The sequence below is a fragment of the Myxine glutinosa genome, chromosome 3 (genome assembly GCF_964187855.1).
Source record: "Myxine glutinosa chromosome 3, kmMyxGlut1.1, whole genome shotgun sequence".
In the NCBI taxonomy this organism is placed as follows: Eukaryota; Metazoa; Chordata; class Myxini; order Myxiniformes; family Myxinidae; genus Myxine; species Myxine glutinosa.
Window position 1 is genome coordinate 175021910 of NC_136263.1, and position 14385 is coordinate 175036294.

At 42.2% G+C, this 14385-nt stretch overlaps 3 protein-coding genes across 6 annotated transcripts in view; 1 reads left to right on the plus strand and 2 right to left on the minus strand.

The window, feature by feature from the left end:
* The window catches only part of DOLPP1 (dolichyldiphosphatase 1), a 34279-nt gene extending 31869 nt beyond the window's left edge, over window positions 1-2410 (minus strand). The window contains exon 1 of the mRNA XM_078774753.1: window positions 2257-2410. Coding sequence (XP_078630879.1) covers window positions 2257-2353 — 97 coding nt within the window. The 5' untranslated portion in view covers window positions 2354-2410. The remainder of the gene's footprint in view (window positions 1-2256) is intronic.
* Window positions 2411-2607: 197 nt separating this feature from the next.
* LOC137423046 (V-type proton ATPase subunit G 2) lies at window positions 2608-8594 on the plus strand. Its single transcript, XM_068109820.2, has 3 exons — window positions 2608-2977; window positions 7614-7714; window positions 7929-8594. The coding sequence occupies exons 1-3, from the start codon at window positions 2896-2898 to the stop codon at window positions 8139-8141; spliced, it is 396 nt and encodes a 131-aa protein (XP_067965921.1). The 5' UTR covers window positions 2608-2895; the 3' UTR covers window positions 8142-8594.
* Window positions 8595-10329: 1735 nt separating this feature from the next.
* Window positions 10330-14385, minus strand: part of LOC137423045 (uncharacterized) — a 60649-nt gene continuing 56593 nt past the window's right edge. For all 4 annotated transcript variants that reach the window (XM_078774754.1, XM_078774755.1, XM_078774756.1 and 1 more), the window contains one exon: window positions 10330-14241. In XM_078774754.1, the coding sequence (XP_078630880.1) occupies window positions 11867-14241 (2375 nt within the window). In that variant the 3' untranslated portion in view covers window positions 10330-11866. The remainder of the gene's footprint in view (window positions 14242-14385) is intronic.

The window sequence follows — 14385 nt, forward strand, 5'->3', positions numbered from 1 at the left end:
CAATACATGTCCCCTTCTGGTCCCAATGAATATTCTTGTTCCAAGCAAAAAGGGTGCATTTCCGTGAAAAATTGGCTAATATATTACCTATGCAAATATGGCCAATTTATTGTCCCCCGTCGCACCGCGGAGCGAAAGGGGGACTATGGTTTTCCCCTCCGTCCGTGTATCCGTCCGTGTGTGCGTAAGCGAAGGACCGCATTCGAATTTGGTGTGTGGGTGCAACCCACGTCAAAATCCAAGATGGCCGCCGCCATGTATGTCTGATGCCATGTATGTCTGAACCTTGTGAGCAGAATATCTTGAAAAATAAGCGAAGTACCAACTTCTAATCTGGTGTGTGGGTGTATCTCGGCATAAGGAACAACCCTATTGAAAATTGGGTCGCCACGTCAAAATCCAAGATGGCCGCTGCCATGTACATCTGAACCTTGTGAGCGGAATATCTTGAAAAATAAGCGAAGTACCAACTTCTAATCTGGTGTGTGGGTGTATCTAGGCATAAGGAAGAACGCTATTGAAAATTGTGTCGCCAGGTCAAAATCCAATATGGCCACCATGTATGTATGTCTGAACATTGTGAGCGAAATATCATATCATAGCATGTTTTCTGCGTCTTTCACTTTGTCAACTCACATCACTTCCCCGACAGGGGACCTAGGCATAACGCTTGTTACATATGCAAATATGGTTAATTCATTACGTCCACAAATATGGCTAATTTATTACGTACGCAAATATGGCTAATTTATTACGTATGCAAATATGGCTAATTTATTATGGAAGCAAATATGGCTAATTTACTATGAATGCAAATATGGCTAATTTATTACTCACACAAATATGGCTAATTTATTACGTACGCAAATATGGCTAATTTATTATGTAAGCAAATATGGCTAATTTATTATGTAAGCAAATATGGCTAATATAATAAATTAGCCATATTTGCATACATAGCATGTAAGCAAATATGGCTAATTTACTATGTATGCGAATATGGCTAATTTATTACTTTCACAAATATGGCTAATTTATTACGTACGCAAATATGGCTAATTTATTATGCAAGCAAATATGGCTAATTTACTATGTATGCGAATATGGCTAATTTATTACACACACAAATATGGCTAATTTATTACGTAAGCAAATATGGCTAATCTACTATGTACGCGAATATGGCTAATTTATTACGTACACGAATATGGATAATTTATTACGTACGCAAATATGGCTAATTTATTACGTAAGCAAATATGGCTAATCTACTATGTACGCGAATATGGCTAATTTATTACGTACACGAATATGGATAATTTATTACATTTGAAAATACGGCTAATTTATTACGTTGGTAAATATGGCTAATTTATTACGTAGGCAAATATGGCTAATTTATTACATTTGAAAATGTGGCTAATTTATTGAGTACGTGAACATGGCTACTTTTTTACATTTGAAAATGTGGCTAATTTATTGAGTACGCGAACATGGCTAATTTTTTACATTTGAAAATGTGGTTAATTTATTGAGTACACGAACATGGCTAATTTTTTACATTTGAAAATGTGGCTAATTTATTGAGTACGCGAACATGGCTAATTTTTTACATTTGAAAATGTGGCTAATTTATTGAGTACGCGAACATGGCTAATTTTTTACGTAGGCCTACGCAAATATGGACAATTTATTACATATGCAAATATGGCCAATTTATTACGTACGCAAATATGGCTAATTTATTATATATGAAAAGATGGCTAATTTATTACGTACGCAAAGTCATTAAAAAAAAAATCTGCACTCCCAAGTAAGTCCATTCAATCAAACGATATCAATCGATCCCTAAATAAATCTGTGCTCAACGACTGAGCAATCCGACCGATATGAATTAAAATACCACCTTTCCTGTTTATTAAAGTTAAACTTCATACAATGATACATTCAGCATGTGTGAAGGAATCAATTCCAATCATTCATTACCCATTCGACGAAGCTGTGTTGTATTTTTTTCGCATGTCCACATTTTGCTCGATAATATTGAGCAGATATTGTTTGTAACCGATTATCAGGGTGTGTATAGTTGCAAAGACGTGCTGTACCGTGATTCCATTTATTAATTTAAAGACGAGAGAACAGCGTTTTCAACAACACCTCACCACCCGAAAAGTTTCGCTGTCAGAAAGGCAAACAGGAGAATGAATGGTAAAAAATAAATTGCAAAATAAATGAAAAAAAACCTCTCGTCCTCACCTTCCGGATACTGTACGTGTGTTAAACTAATTGGGCGCCATTCTCCCTCTTTCAATTCCTTTGCCGCTGTCTGTGGAAATGCACACGTCCCCGCCATTCCAGCCGAAGACCCCGTCAAGGTGTGCCTTTCACTCTGCCTGAATGAGGAGTAAACAGGAAACACCACAAAAGGGTGAATAAATCCACCTAGAGCGCCCAGGTTTAATTTTCATGTTAATTCCTCCTTGCAACTCTATGAAGCATTAATGGTGATTTGGTTTAGACGTGAATATCATAAATCATTTAATTGAAATAATTCCAAGAACATTAAAACAGCAACAATTATAACGTTCTTCCTCAACAGCATCATCTGTGGCATCACGCAAGTGACGTAACTTCCTGCCATTGGTGGCGCGCTTATTGTCTCTCTGTCAGTCGGCTCTGCAGGCACGTTTTATCACATGGATATTTACAAACCTGACTAAATGTGCGATATTTCCTGAGGAAAGTTATATATCGACGTCATTGCAGTAACGCTTTGTGGGCGTGACCAGTTAATCGGTAGGCGTGGCGTCTCCAGGATGTCATTGAAAATCTTTTTAAAATAAATATATATTAACAGCCGCGATGCGGAAGTGACATCACAAGATCTCGTGCATTATGGCGAGCCAGACTCAGGGGATCCAGCAGCTGCTGCAAGCAGAGAAACGAGCCGCAGAGAAGGTGGGAGAGGCTCGGAGACGTAAGTATTGCCCGGATTAGACGAACGGGAGGTGGGGCAGTCTCGCTGAGCTTGGAGTGTGACGTCTGTGGAATGTTCGAGTTAAATCATCCTTCCCTGATTCTCTCACGGAATAACCGCTGAGCATTAATTAAATAAATGGTCGTTTTGTGAGTGATTTTTATTGATAACGGGGAAAGATCGCCCATTTCAGGCGAAGATCGTCCTCACGGAGCGCAAGGGTGTAATTTTGGCCATTTTCTTCCTTATGTTATTTACATCCTACCACCTGTGCCACCTTCACAACCCTTGACTGCTGCTTTGGTTGACCTGCCTGCGACCACACTCGGTGTTCAGCTATGATTGCTAACCAGATGAGCATAGACAGTCACCTCATTAAAACCTTCCACTATAAATGGGGGGTGGGGCGGTGTATGTGTCAGAGTGTGTCTCTGTGTCTATTAATTACATACGTCTATTAATTAATTAATTATGCACTATTGAAATATACCTTTTAGTTTTAACTCTTTAGACTGATGAGACCCCTTCGACCTTTGAAGACCCTCTAAGACCCAGAGCCAAAGGTTCCCGAGGACCCAAAAGACACAGATGACCCAAAAGTCGCCGAGGACCCAACTGACCCAAAGGTCCCTGATGACCTAAACGACCCAGATGACACAAAAATTCCCTGAGCACCCAAAATAACCCCCCCCCCCCCCCCTCTCCCGAGTCTGGTAGGTAAGCTTCAAGGCGGTGAAGACCAATGAGAATTTGGTCCAACCAGATCTGCTCTGACCAGTGGCTCCTTTTTGTTACCTTGGAGAGATGTCACCATGCATTCCATACAAGGCAGCTTCAACAAAACTCAAGATGAACCCCGATGACCATAGGGATCACCCTTGCTTCCGTGCTGTGCGAAAAGGATCTTGCAGTGATTTTTTAAAAATCCATTCTGCAGATTGATCCTCTTGTAGTTGAATTCACCAAGAAGACCCGCAAGATACTAGGTATCAGTGTGCCCACACCTTCAATACGGAACCACTTTGCTTAAACACAAGGTTCATGGAATTTGTCCAACGTCGGGTGATCTGGTTGGGATTACCAGATAATGATTGGATTTTCCAAGCTTTGGCAGGTGATGGTTCAATAACACAAATCCTGCCACGAACGGATGATTGCTTTCGGGAGATCGCCATGAAATCTCTGAAGCCAAGGGCACATCTTCATATTAGGTAACACCTTTACCTCTTGAGTTGTTTAAAGTGGGGATGATTTTCTCTCAAGTTGTGGTCTCGACCCCATTATCCATCACCGCCTTCAAATCGCATGGGTCCGAGCAAAACCTGGAAGGACCATCCAATCAAATTTCAATTATCCCATCAAATGTTATGGAATTGCTGAATACAGTTCACTTCCACCATCTGGATTACAGTAGAAATTCAACATTTCCAAATGGATGGGCCGTCAACAAGCAGTGTGTGTGTTCGTCACTGGTCCAGGGATCAAGTAGAGATTGAAAAGACAACAGATCTTAAATGATCCTTCATGCAACCTCTGAAACCACCTCCCCCCACTTGTATGCTGGTGCCCTCTACGAGCTGTTCCTCTTGTGGTTATCACTCAATCGGTGTCCTTTTACAACGTGCCATGCACAGTACTTTGTTTTATGATGACAAGTTAACAATTTGTGTAGCGTTGGGGTGCAGTTGCAGTACAGGCTTGGTGTGCACAATGGCTTTTCTTCTTCTATTTTCCTGTAGTAAATAAAAAAGACAACACTTGGTCTGGTCAATGTTTACCTCTGCCACCAACGACTGATGGATGGAGATTATGTTTTCACCCCTGTCTGTCTGTTTGTCTCTGTCTGTGAACAAGATATCTCAAAAGGTTGTGGACGGATTCGGACGAAATTTTGCAGAGATGTAGCGTATGTGACAAGGACGAAATGATTCGACTTTGGTTCAGGTCCGAATCCAGATCCAGCCTATCAGTGGAATACAAAGCATAAACTGTTCAGCCTGGTGGGGGTATGCGCTCCACTGAGTGCCCTTCTAGTTCTGCCACAATACCCTCCTCAAAGGTGATGCAAAATGTACCTTAATCATTTAAATATCTGGTAAAAGAACAAGGCAGTCGGTTAGGATGTCCTGATTTTTTATGCCTCCGTCGCCGTAGGCATTGTTTTCGGGTTCCCCGGTCAGTCCGTACGGGCTAAACGTCGTTTTTCTCAGTAACCACATGTCCGATTGAGACAACTTTCAGGGTAGGACTGACACGCATGCAGAATGTTTTGATGATAATTGTGATGTCATAGGCCACGTGGTATGGCAGCTATCTTAGATTAAAAGCAAATAATTAAATATTTCTCGGAAACCGCTGAATGGAAAAATTATAAACTTGGCAAATTGTCAAGTACTCCCCATGGGGAACAAAATAATGATAATGATGACGTCATAGGTAAAATGGTTATACCAGCCAAAAATGTTTTAATCGAATTCCTTATCCTAAAAATCTGAAATTGCATGCACATCACTCGCCTTTCACTCACTCACCGCAGGCAGGTAGGTGGTCTTTCTGTCTTCTACCGACTCCTCTCCGGCCTTGCTCCCCCAGCTCTCTCTGTGCTCTGTCCCCCAAATATTCCTACAGGTCGCACAAGATCTGCCTGCAACCCTCTTATGGTTAAACTGCCGAAATCTCGGCTCTCTGCTCACCTTCACTCCTTCATTCCTCTTTTCTCCCGCCTCTGGAACAAACTCCCACACTCCATTCAATCCCACTCCTCCCTCCAGGTCTTTAAAACAGCTGTTCACCACCATCTCTTATCTTCCCCCATCCAAAACCTTGATCTTTTCTACCCCCACTAATACATCCCAGATCCACCTTGTTTGTAATTCCAACTTCTTTCCTGGTAGTCCTGGCAGTGTCCATATGTTTTATGCCTCTCCCACCCCCTTTCCCATGCCTCCCCCCAAAGCCCTCTCCCTCCCACAGATCTCTCGATGTCTCCATGTCTCTCGGTTCCTGCTCTCAAATGTTGTGTTTGTGTCCTTCCCCCCTCTCCCCATCTTGTCTACTGCTCCCGATGTTATTTGTTTTATGTGTCGGTTTGTCGGTTATGTGTCGGTTTGTCGGTTTGTCTTTCTGTGTGATAAATGTTCGCTCTTTCACGAGCCTCGATCTTGTATACAAAAAAAAAGAAGAAAAAAAAGACCCATTTGTATTGAAATATTAAATTTATGACATCGGTCACATGTTTTGACAGCCATATTGGATTCAACCTAAAACCTTTAAAAAAAGCACCTTCTCCCAAACCACTAAATCTATTGACTCGAAACTTTACGTTTGTCATTGACTAGGCATGGCGATTAAGATGATCACGAAAACATCATTGGTCATGATGTGGCAGCCATATTGGATTGAAGGAAAATATAATATATATCAAACCGCTCACCCTATCGATGTGAAATTTTACAAATATCTAACAGCACTGTTTCATATAGTTTGAAAATGATATCGTAGATCAAGTGGTTTGGCAGCCATCTTGGATAGAAAAACGAACCTTATCCGATCAACACGAAACTTCACAAACGTGATCCCCTACCCACACACATGCAGATTCTACATTTTTTAAGGTCATATGTCATGTGGTATGGCAGCCATATTAGCTTCAAAGCCGATATATAAAAAAATCCCTTCTCTGCAAACCGCTTCACCGATCGATGTGAAACCTGTCATAGCTGGAGAAAATGTGATACTTGAAAACAGCTGAAGGGGTTTTAATTGAAACGTTTATTTTTAGGACAGTGAACGATGGAATCTACCTGTTGTGGGACTATGCGAAGGCATATTGGCGAGTCGCATTGTATTGGTTTTTCTTTTTTAATACAAGTGTCTAGGCTTACTGAGGAGCTGAACAACAAAGGATATTAGGTTCACAAACTACCAAAGGGTATGGGGAGGAGGGGAGATTGACATACACAAAGGGTATTGGGGTAGGGGTGAGATTGACATACACAAACAAAAGTACCAATGGCCTAAGAGAACAGAATTGGAAAGAATGGGTTTGTTGAATCGATCGTGGAAATACATCAGTTAGTGCTGGGCAGCGAATTTGGAAGAGCGAAGTGAAGAGGACGAAACAATGGACACGGGGAAAACTATTCCACAATTGGGAGAATAAGGGGAATAATTAATGTAGGTGGACAACCAGCCTCGGCATTTGGAGGTTGAGCAGGTGAGGATGTTAGAAGCGTGTGACATGCGAGGGCTTCTTAAGGGCATAATGAACATGGCCGGATGTTAGCTTGTGTTCTTACTTGAACCTGTGGCTCATGATGCAAGGAGCCCAGCTTAAAATCCCAAATACTATGCGGTTATCTATTGTCCTTGTGATTCATGTAAATGTACACTGTCTCATCGTCATATACGTGTGCAAGCTCCGTTATGATACTTGCATTACTGAAAAAGGGAATAAAAATAAAGGACACCATCACTACAGAATGGATAAAACTATTTAGGGACAACAGATAACTTACTTTAAAGAAATTGGATCCCATGTCTTAAATCAAGTTTTTATCCAAACGCACACTTGTTTCCATATCCAACTTTAACTCGTGTTGTGACCATGTATCGTACTTCTTTATCCCTTCAACAGGGAAGACGCATCGCCTGAAGCAAGCTAAAGAAGAGGCACAGGGTGAATTGGAGCAGTACAGACGCAGGCGAGAGAAGGAGTTTCAGCACCAGCGGGAAAAAGTGAGTCTAGGGAAAGAGGCTTTCCATTAACCACTTGGGCCATTGGTAGATATGGATATGTGGTCCTGAAAACTGTTTTTTTTATTGTTTTTTAAAAAGTTCTCAATTCCAAGAATGTAAACAGAAAATTATTTACTTTCTTGACCTTCCTCCATAATTTTATGGAAAGATTGCATCTATTTTTGTGAGCAATTGGTGACTGGTTTGCCGGCAGGTATTGGGCTCGCAGGGAGATGGCACCGAACGTATGGAACAGGAGACCGAGGAACGTATTAAGAATATTTGTCTTAGTTACAAAGAGAACCATGAAGCGGTTATCTCACGCGTGATCGACATAGTTTGCTCGGTGACGCCAACCGTCCACATTAACTTTGTTCCCCCAAACGAAAAGGTGGTCGAAATGGCGGATGAAACTTCTGTGCTATAAACCGAGCAGTTTCTCCAACTCCTCATCCCCGCATCCCGTATTTCCTTTATAGGTAGGTGATCCTTTAAATCCGTTTTGTGTTCCTTTTCCACTCCGACTGTTTTGACCGTTCCAACATACTTCGCCTCCTTGCTTCTTGCACTGTGCAGTTTGGGTTCCTTTAGTTCTTGCAACAGTTGTAAGAACTGGAATGATTCCAGGTTGAGATTTAATTTGCTGTCCGATTGATTCCTGTAATTAGTTATTACAATGTTTATCCCTCACCATTTCCACCACCCAATCATATACGTTATCAGTTCTGGAGAAATATTTGCCTTGCCATGTATGCCTTATCTTCTGCCTTAACATTTACAGCGATTATCATTTGAAGCATGCCAAAAGTGGACTTTGGAATCAGGGTTTGGACTTGCCTCGACTGTATTTGTGCAAAAAATAAAAATTGATGCAATCGGTGGTTCCTGCCCAGGTGTTTATTTATTTTATGTTGAAGGCTCCAGGCACGGACTATATAGCCCTCAGAGGCCAGGCCTTAAATAAAAAAGAAAAGTGTATGATGTTTGTTTGCGAGAAAGAGGTTGAAGCTAGCCCGGTAGATATAGTTTGAGTGAGACAGAGTAAGACCCTGCAATCCTAACAGAGTGCAAGATGGTTCTGGACACCACTTTAACACTGTCAGAACGGAAGTACTACCCTGAGCGGTTGCTGTCCACAACCTATTACCTAAAGAGTCTAGTACCTGTCCAAGGTTTTGATTGTAGGTGAGCTGCCAGTCATTTTTTTTTTCTTTTCAATGCTTTAAATATATAAAACCATAGGCCACTCTGCCATAAAGTCCAGATCGGTGGAGTGTTGCAGTGATGGTTGTCCTTCTGGAAGTTTCTCCCAGCTCCACACAGGATCTCTGGATCTAAGCCAGAGTGACCATCGGGTTCTGGGTCACCTCTCTTACCAAGGCCCTTCTCCCCGATTGCTCAGTTTGGCCGGGCGGCCAGCTCGAGGAAGAGTCCTGGTTGTTCCAAACTTCTTCCATTTAAGAATTATGGAGGCCACTGCTCTTGGGAACCTTCAATGCAGCAGAATTTTTTTTTCGGCTTCCCCAGATCTGTGCCTCGACACAATCCTGTCTCTGAGCTCTGCAAGCAGTTCCTTCGACCTCATGGCTTGGTTTTTGATCTGATATGCATTGTCAGCTGTGAGACCTTATATAGACAGGTGTGTGCCTTTCCAGATCATGTCCAATCAATTGAATTTACCACAGGTGCACTCCAATCAAGGTGTAGAAACATCTCTAAGATGACCAAGAGAAATGGGAGGCACCTGAGCTAAATTTCAAGTGTCATAGCAAAGGGTATGAATACTTATGTAAATGTGATATTTCAGTTTTTTATTTTTAATAAATTTACAAAACTTTCTAAAATCCTGTTTTCTCTTTGTCATTATGGGGTATTGAGTGTAGATTGATGAGGGAAAAAAATGAATTTAAACGATTTCAGCATAAGGCTGCAACATAACAAAATGTGAAAAAAGTGAAGGGGTCTGAATACTTTCTGAATGCACTGTATGTACCTCCATGTGCTGCTAAACTTTCCAGTGACAATGCTTTAACGTTTTGCAGTTGACAAGCCAGGCTATCTAGCATCCTGTGAAAAAGTATGCGACTATAGCAATCCTACACAATTCGTCCATCGTTGGTGGTAATGGTAGTTTTAAACAAAACGTTTGAGTGATAATCTTTTAAATGAGTTAAGAAGAAGAAGAAGAATCTCCTTTTGCAACTTCAGATGCATAGAGCTGCCCAAGCAGCTTCCTCGGCTATTGGGCACAATCCTGGATGGGTTGCTACTCTGAAGCAGGATACCTGTAGAGCTCATTCTTCCCAGTAAGCTGGTACTCTTTGCTGACCTCAAAGGATGACAGGTTGAGTCAACCCACCTGGTGTTAATTCAATGGCTGACAGGGGCTTGAATTCAGGACTCAAATCTTAAGCCAGCCACCTGGTTTAAATGGGAGGTAAAGGGATTATAAATTGGAACCTGAACATAAATTCTTTTTTTCAGAATTTGTAGTGTTGGATAGAGATAGTGCTTTACAGCAGCTCATTTTACTTTCTATATAATACTGGTATTCCAAACAGTGCAGCTTACAGACAAGTGTTGCTTTTTGTTAAAATATAAAGTGTAAGCATCAGGCGTATTATGGCTGTTTAAAATAAATAGTCATAGTTGCACTAAGAATAGCCATATCATGGTTCTCATCGGAAGGGGACAAGGTTTTATGTTCCATTCCATTTCTTCAGTTTGCATCTTTTAAAAGGAAGGACCAACGTATTTAATGCACTTTCATTCACCTAGTGAACAAAACACCATAAGTCTTAAATCGTCTAATTATAATTCAACCTGTGGCAAAGAAATGCACATCGTTATTCAGGGGGTGTCACCGTATTACTGGCAGTATAACAAATACTATGCACGGTAAATCACAAATGGGCTATTGTGTCATATATATATACCCTGGCATTAAAAGATTTCACTAGACAAAGCACAGGCTAATCAGTCCCTCGATGTAAAAATCAAAAAAAGCGGTCAATAGAGGTAATCAAGGTCACAGCAGTTCTTGCTTTGCCAAAAAGATTCGACAACTGCCCAAACACCAGAACAATAGATGGCCTGTCATTGTATCCAAGAAGAAGAAGAAGAAGAAATATTTCCTTGACCTTTGGAATGGCAAACACAAATATATTAAAAGGCAGATTCGAATAACGTGCCTTAGGCCAGAAGATGTTTTCCTGCTTCATGAGTTTTGAATCGACGGAACAAAAGGTAGAAAACTTAATGCCAGAAAACGAGTCCTATCAGCATATGTAAATGTAACAGCAACAAAAATTGGATTAAATCAGGTTTCTTCACTGAAAATAATCTTCACAAGAATAATGTAACAGTGACATTTCTACACAAATACTACATACAAAACTTTTTTTTAAATCAAGCTTGCTACATGTAAAGAGCTAAGGCACATGGCCAAATACAAATATATTTATATATTTATATATATAAAACTGCATTAGTGTACAAAGTTTGGGCACTAAACGTATTTAATGCACTCGGCATTGTGATCAAGTCATTTCAAATGTTTGTTTCGAAAAAGTTTAGCTTCTGAGGAAGCGTTTAAGATATTTATGTGCTACACGTATGTAGCGAAGTATCGCTTTTGTAGTGGTGATGTGACCATTCAAATAAGTCTCCACGTGAACATGGAATTTCAGGGTCTGAATTTGGTCGATAGCAGAGTGCAAGATGTGGATGTCGGAGGCCGAGTAGCAAAAGGATGTTCAAGGGAAATGTTACATGCAATGGAAAGTCAAACAGTTCCAAGAGTCTTGTGCCACTGCTCACAAAAGCAATCCCATTGCAGTGTTAACTTGTGGTTTGGTCCATAAGCATCAAGTGTTCCATTTGCTTATGTATGAAAGTTTAAATGAGTCTAACAGCATGAATTGAAACGTGTTTTTCTCACATCAGTCGGGTACATGCAGATTCTGAAATAAGGGCAATGCTGCAACGCCCAAGTCTTACATATGATAGAGCATGGTCTGAGATGAAGTACGCCATCTAAAAAGGCCGTGGAATAGCCAGGATTCTTGAACAGAGAGCATGTTCAGTGGCTGTGGAAACCTGTATGATGCGCACTAGGCTGCTAACCTTCGTTCAAAGTCCAAGGAACCCAGACTACCTCTGTGCAATCTGTCCCAGGTTACGAGCTTGTGAAAGCAGACGTGCCATAGCTGCAGCTGCCTCCTCAGAGCTTGCGCTCCCTGGAGCCACTTGCAGTGCTCTAACTGCAGTTTCAAGTCGTTCCAGTGCCTCGCGGAATTCAAATTTGTTCCGAGTTTGCCGGATGGCATTGACATAACGGCGGCTTGCCTCGAGCAACCTCTGTCCAGCTTCTAACACAGCTGCATGATTTACTGCTGTGGTGCCATTACCAGCCTTGCATCCTGTACCAATTTTGTTTCCTGGTAAAATAGCGATCCTACCCACAGGCCTCACTCCTATATTTTCGCTCAATGTTGGTTTGCTTCCGACGGCAGCCTCCAGTGCTGCAGAACACTGTAGCACGGTTTCGCGCGTGACAACCTCCTTTTGAGGTATGCGGCGACCAAGTCCAGGATCTCTCTGAGTTTTCCGCAGTGTGCCTCTCGCAGAACCCAATGCAGGTTCATGCACATTAGTTGATAATGGGGTCAAGGTGGAAGGAATTGTGGAGGTTGTCAAAGCTGGAATTAAGGTGGAGGATGTTATAGATGTAGTTATTATGGTTGAAGCAGGGCTCGAGGTTGTGCAGTTTTTTCTAGAAAGTGTGACTGGACTTGATGTTGAGGATTTATTGGAATATTTTAGGGCAGGGATGGAAGATTTATTGAGTAGCAAAGAGCATGGCGATGTTGAGGGTTTGGTGCAAGCAGAAGTGGCTACATTTGACGTTGAAGACTTGGACGCCGTCAACAAAGATATTATAGGTGTCAAGACCATACTCGCAGTTGAGGAAGCAGTCAGCAATGTCTTGCCAGTACTGCAAGGAGCTGGAGCAAGTGTTGAGCATTTAAAACTAGAAGGATAATCAGGCATCCACCCTTTGCTCGAGGTAGCTATGGAAGGAGATGATGTCGATGACTTTGTGGAGGACAAAATGGATGAAAGTGTTTTTACAGTGTTGGATGAAAATGAAACAGAGGCGGATTTAGTCATTGCAGATGACGATGTGGTGGAAGTTGAATTCTTGGTAGTCACCGAGGTGGATTGGGATGATGGAGAAACCCTGGAAGACAATGAAGATGTCAACATTAAGGCCTTTGTGATGGAAGAAACTGCTAAGGCTTTGGAGGTACTAGAAGACACTGTTGCATTGGAAGATATGTTAGAGGTTGAAGGTGTAGCAGAGGTTGTTGTCAAAGAATTGCTGGTGATTGCACTGGTAGCTGTTATAAGCACAAGACTTTTCATCAAACCTATCTTTTGTGCCACATCTTCATTCAGCTGTCCAGACTCTTGATCACTGCCTCGGCAATAAGAAGCTTTTCCTGGTCGCAAAGGGTTTACAAGGACTGTTGAGGGCACAACACCGACACATGCTGCAGAAGTAACAGAATTATTGGAGAACGATATGGAGGGCTGTGGAGGTGTGATGGTGTTGGTAGATGCAAGTGACATGGTGTGGTTTATACTCTGGGCAAGTAGCTGTGCAAGCCTTGGCTTCACGGAAATCGAGTCACCAGCACGTGACCCTTGAATAGAGCTACCACTTCCTGTGGAAGCTTTGAAATCTATAGGAGAGCCACGGGATGGTACTACACAAGCTCGTTCCCTGCTGCCCTCATTACTGAGTGTGGCAGCTCGACACTGGGGATTTGTAATATCAGATTCATCTTGACCATTTGTCTCGGGAGCAACATGGCCCGACATTACAAAAGTTGGAGAGTCATTTACCCCTTCTACAGTGCAACTTGTTGCTCCAGTGCAAGCATGTCCGACTCGCGCAACACGTGTTACACGGCTTCCATCTTCACCTCTTAAGCGCCCCAACAACGTCCCTCCTGCTCCTCGGTCTGACTTCCGTCCAACTTCCTTTGGAAGGGTGCCAGTGCGTGGCAATGCCTCACCTCCAACACTTTGCTTCCCTGATCGACTTTGTGCCTTGGCTGTTCCACCTTCCTCATCTTGTGTCTTTTCAGACCTTCGGGTGGTGCCGTGCGAGAACAATCCAGCAAAGACACCGAGCCCTCCATTGCTTTGCGTTGGAGTTCCAACTACGGACGATGCCAAAGAGACCAGAGGACTAGGTCGAGCCCGGGAAGTTTGTCCATCCCCACCCGTACCAGCCTTGACCTTCGCACAACCTTCCACCGAATCTCCCGTGTCTCCTCGGCGTTGTCCGTCTGCCTCCCGAAATGAGCTGCTGCGTTTTGGAGGTGTCGGTGCACCTTTGCGCTTTCGCCACTTTAGAGAACTGAAGAGAGAACCAGGTTTTCGCTCACGGAAAAGACCAGACACTTGTCGATCCTCGTCTGCCACAGCAGTGCTCGACACCCGTCCTTCCACATTTTCTGTGATGAAGGCATAAAATAGGACGAAAATTAAGGTTTAAATTATAAGAACAATTCTATTTTAACGAAGAGAGCATATTGAAGACAAATTATAAGTTAGTTTCATGCAAGGAGGATTATTGAGTGAGAAAAGTTATTCATCAA

What these genes read in the sequence shown, in the direction of transcription:
- LOC137423046 (XM_068109820.2), top strand. Translation starts at nt 2,896, where the DNA reads ATGGCGAGCCAGACTCAGGGGATCCAGCAGCTGCTGCAAGCAGAGAAA. An exon ending in GGTGGGAGAGGCTCGGAGAC is followed by an intron (nt 2,978 to 7,613) that starts GTAAGTATTGCC and finishes TCCCTTCAACAG; the next exon opens with GGAAGACGCATCGCCTGAAG. An exon ending in TTCAGCACCAGCGGGAAAAA is followed by an intron (nt 7,715 to 7,928) that starts GTGAGTCTAGGG and finishes GTTTGCCGGCAG; the next exon opens with GTATTGGGCTCGCAGGGAGA.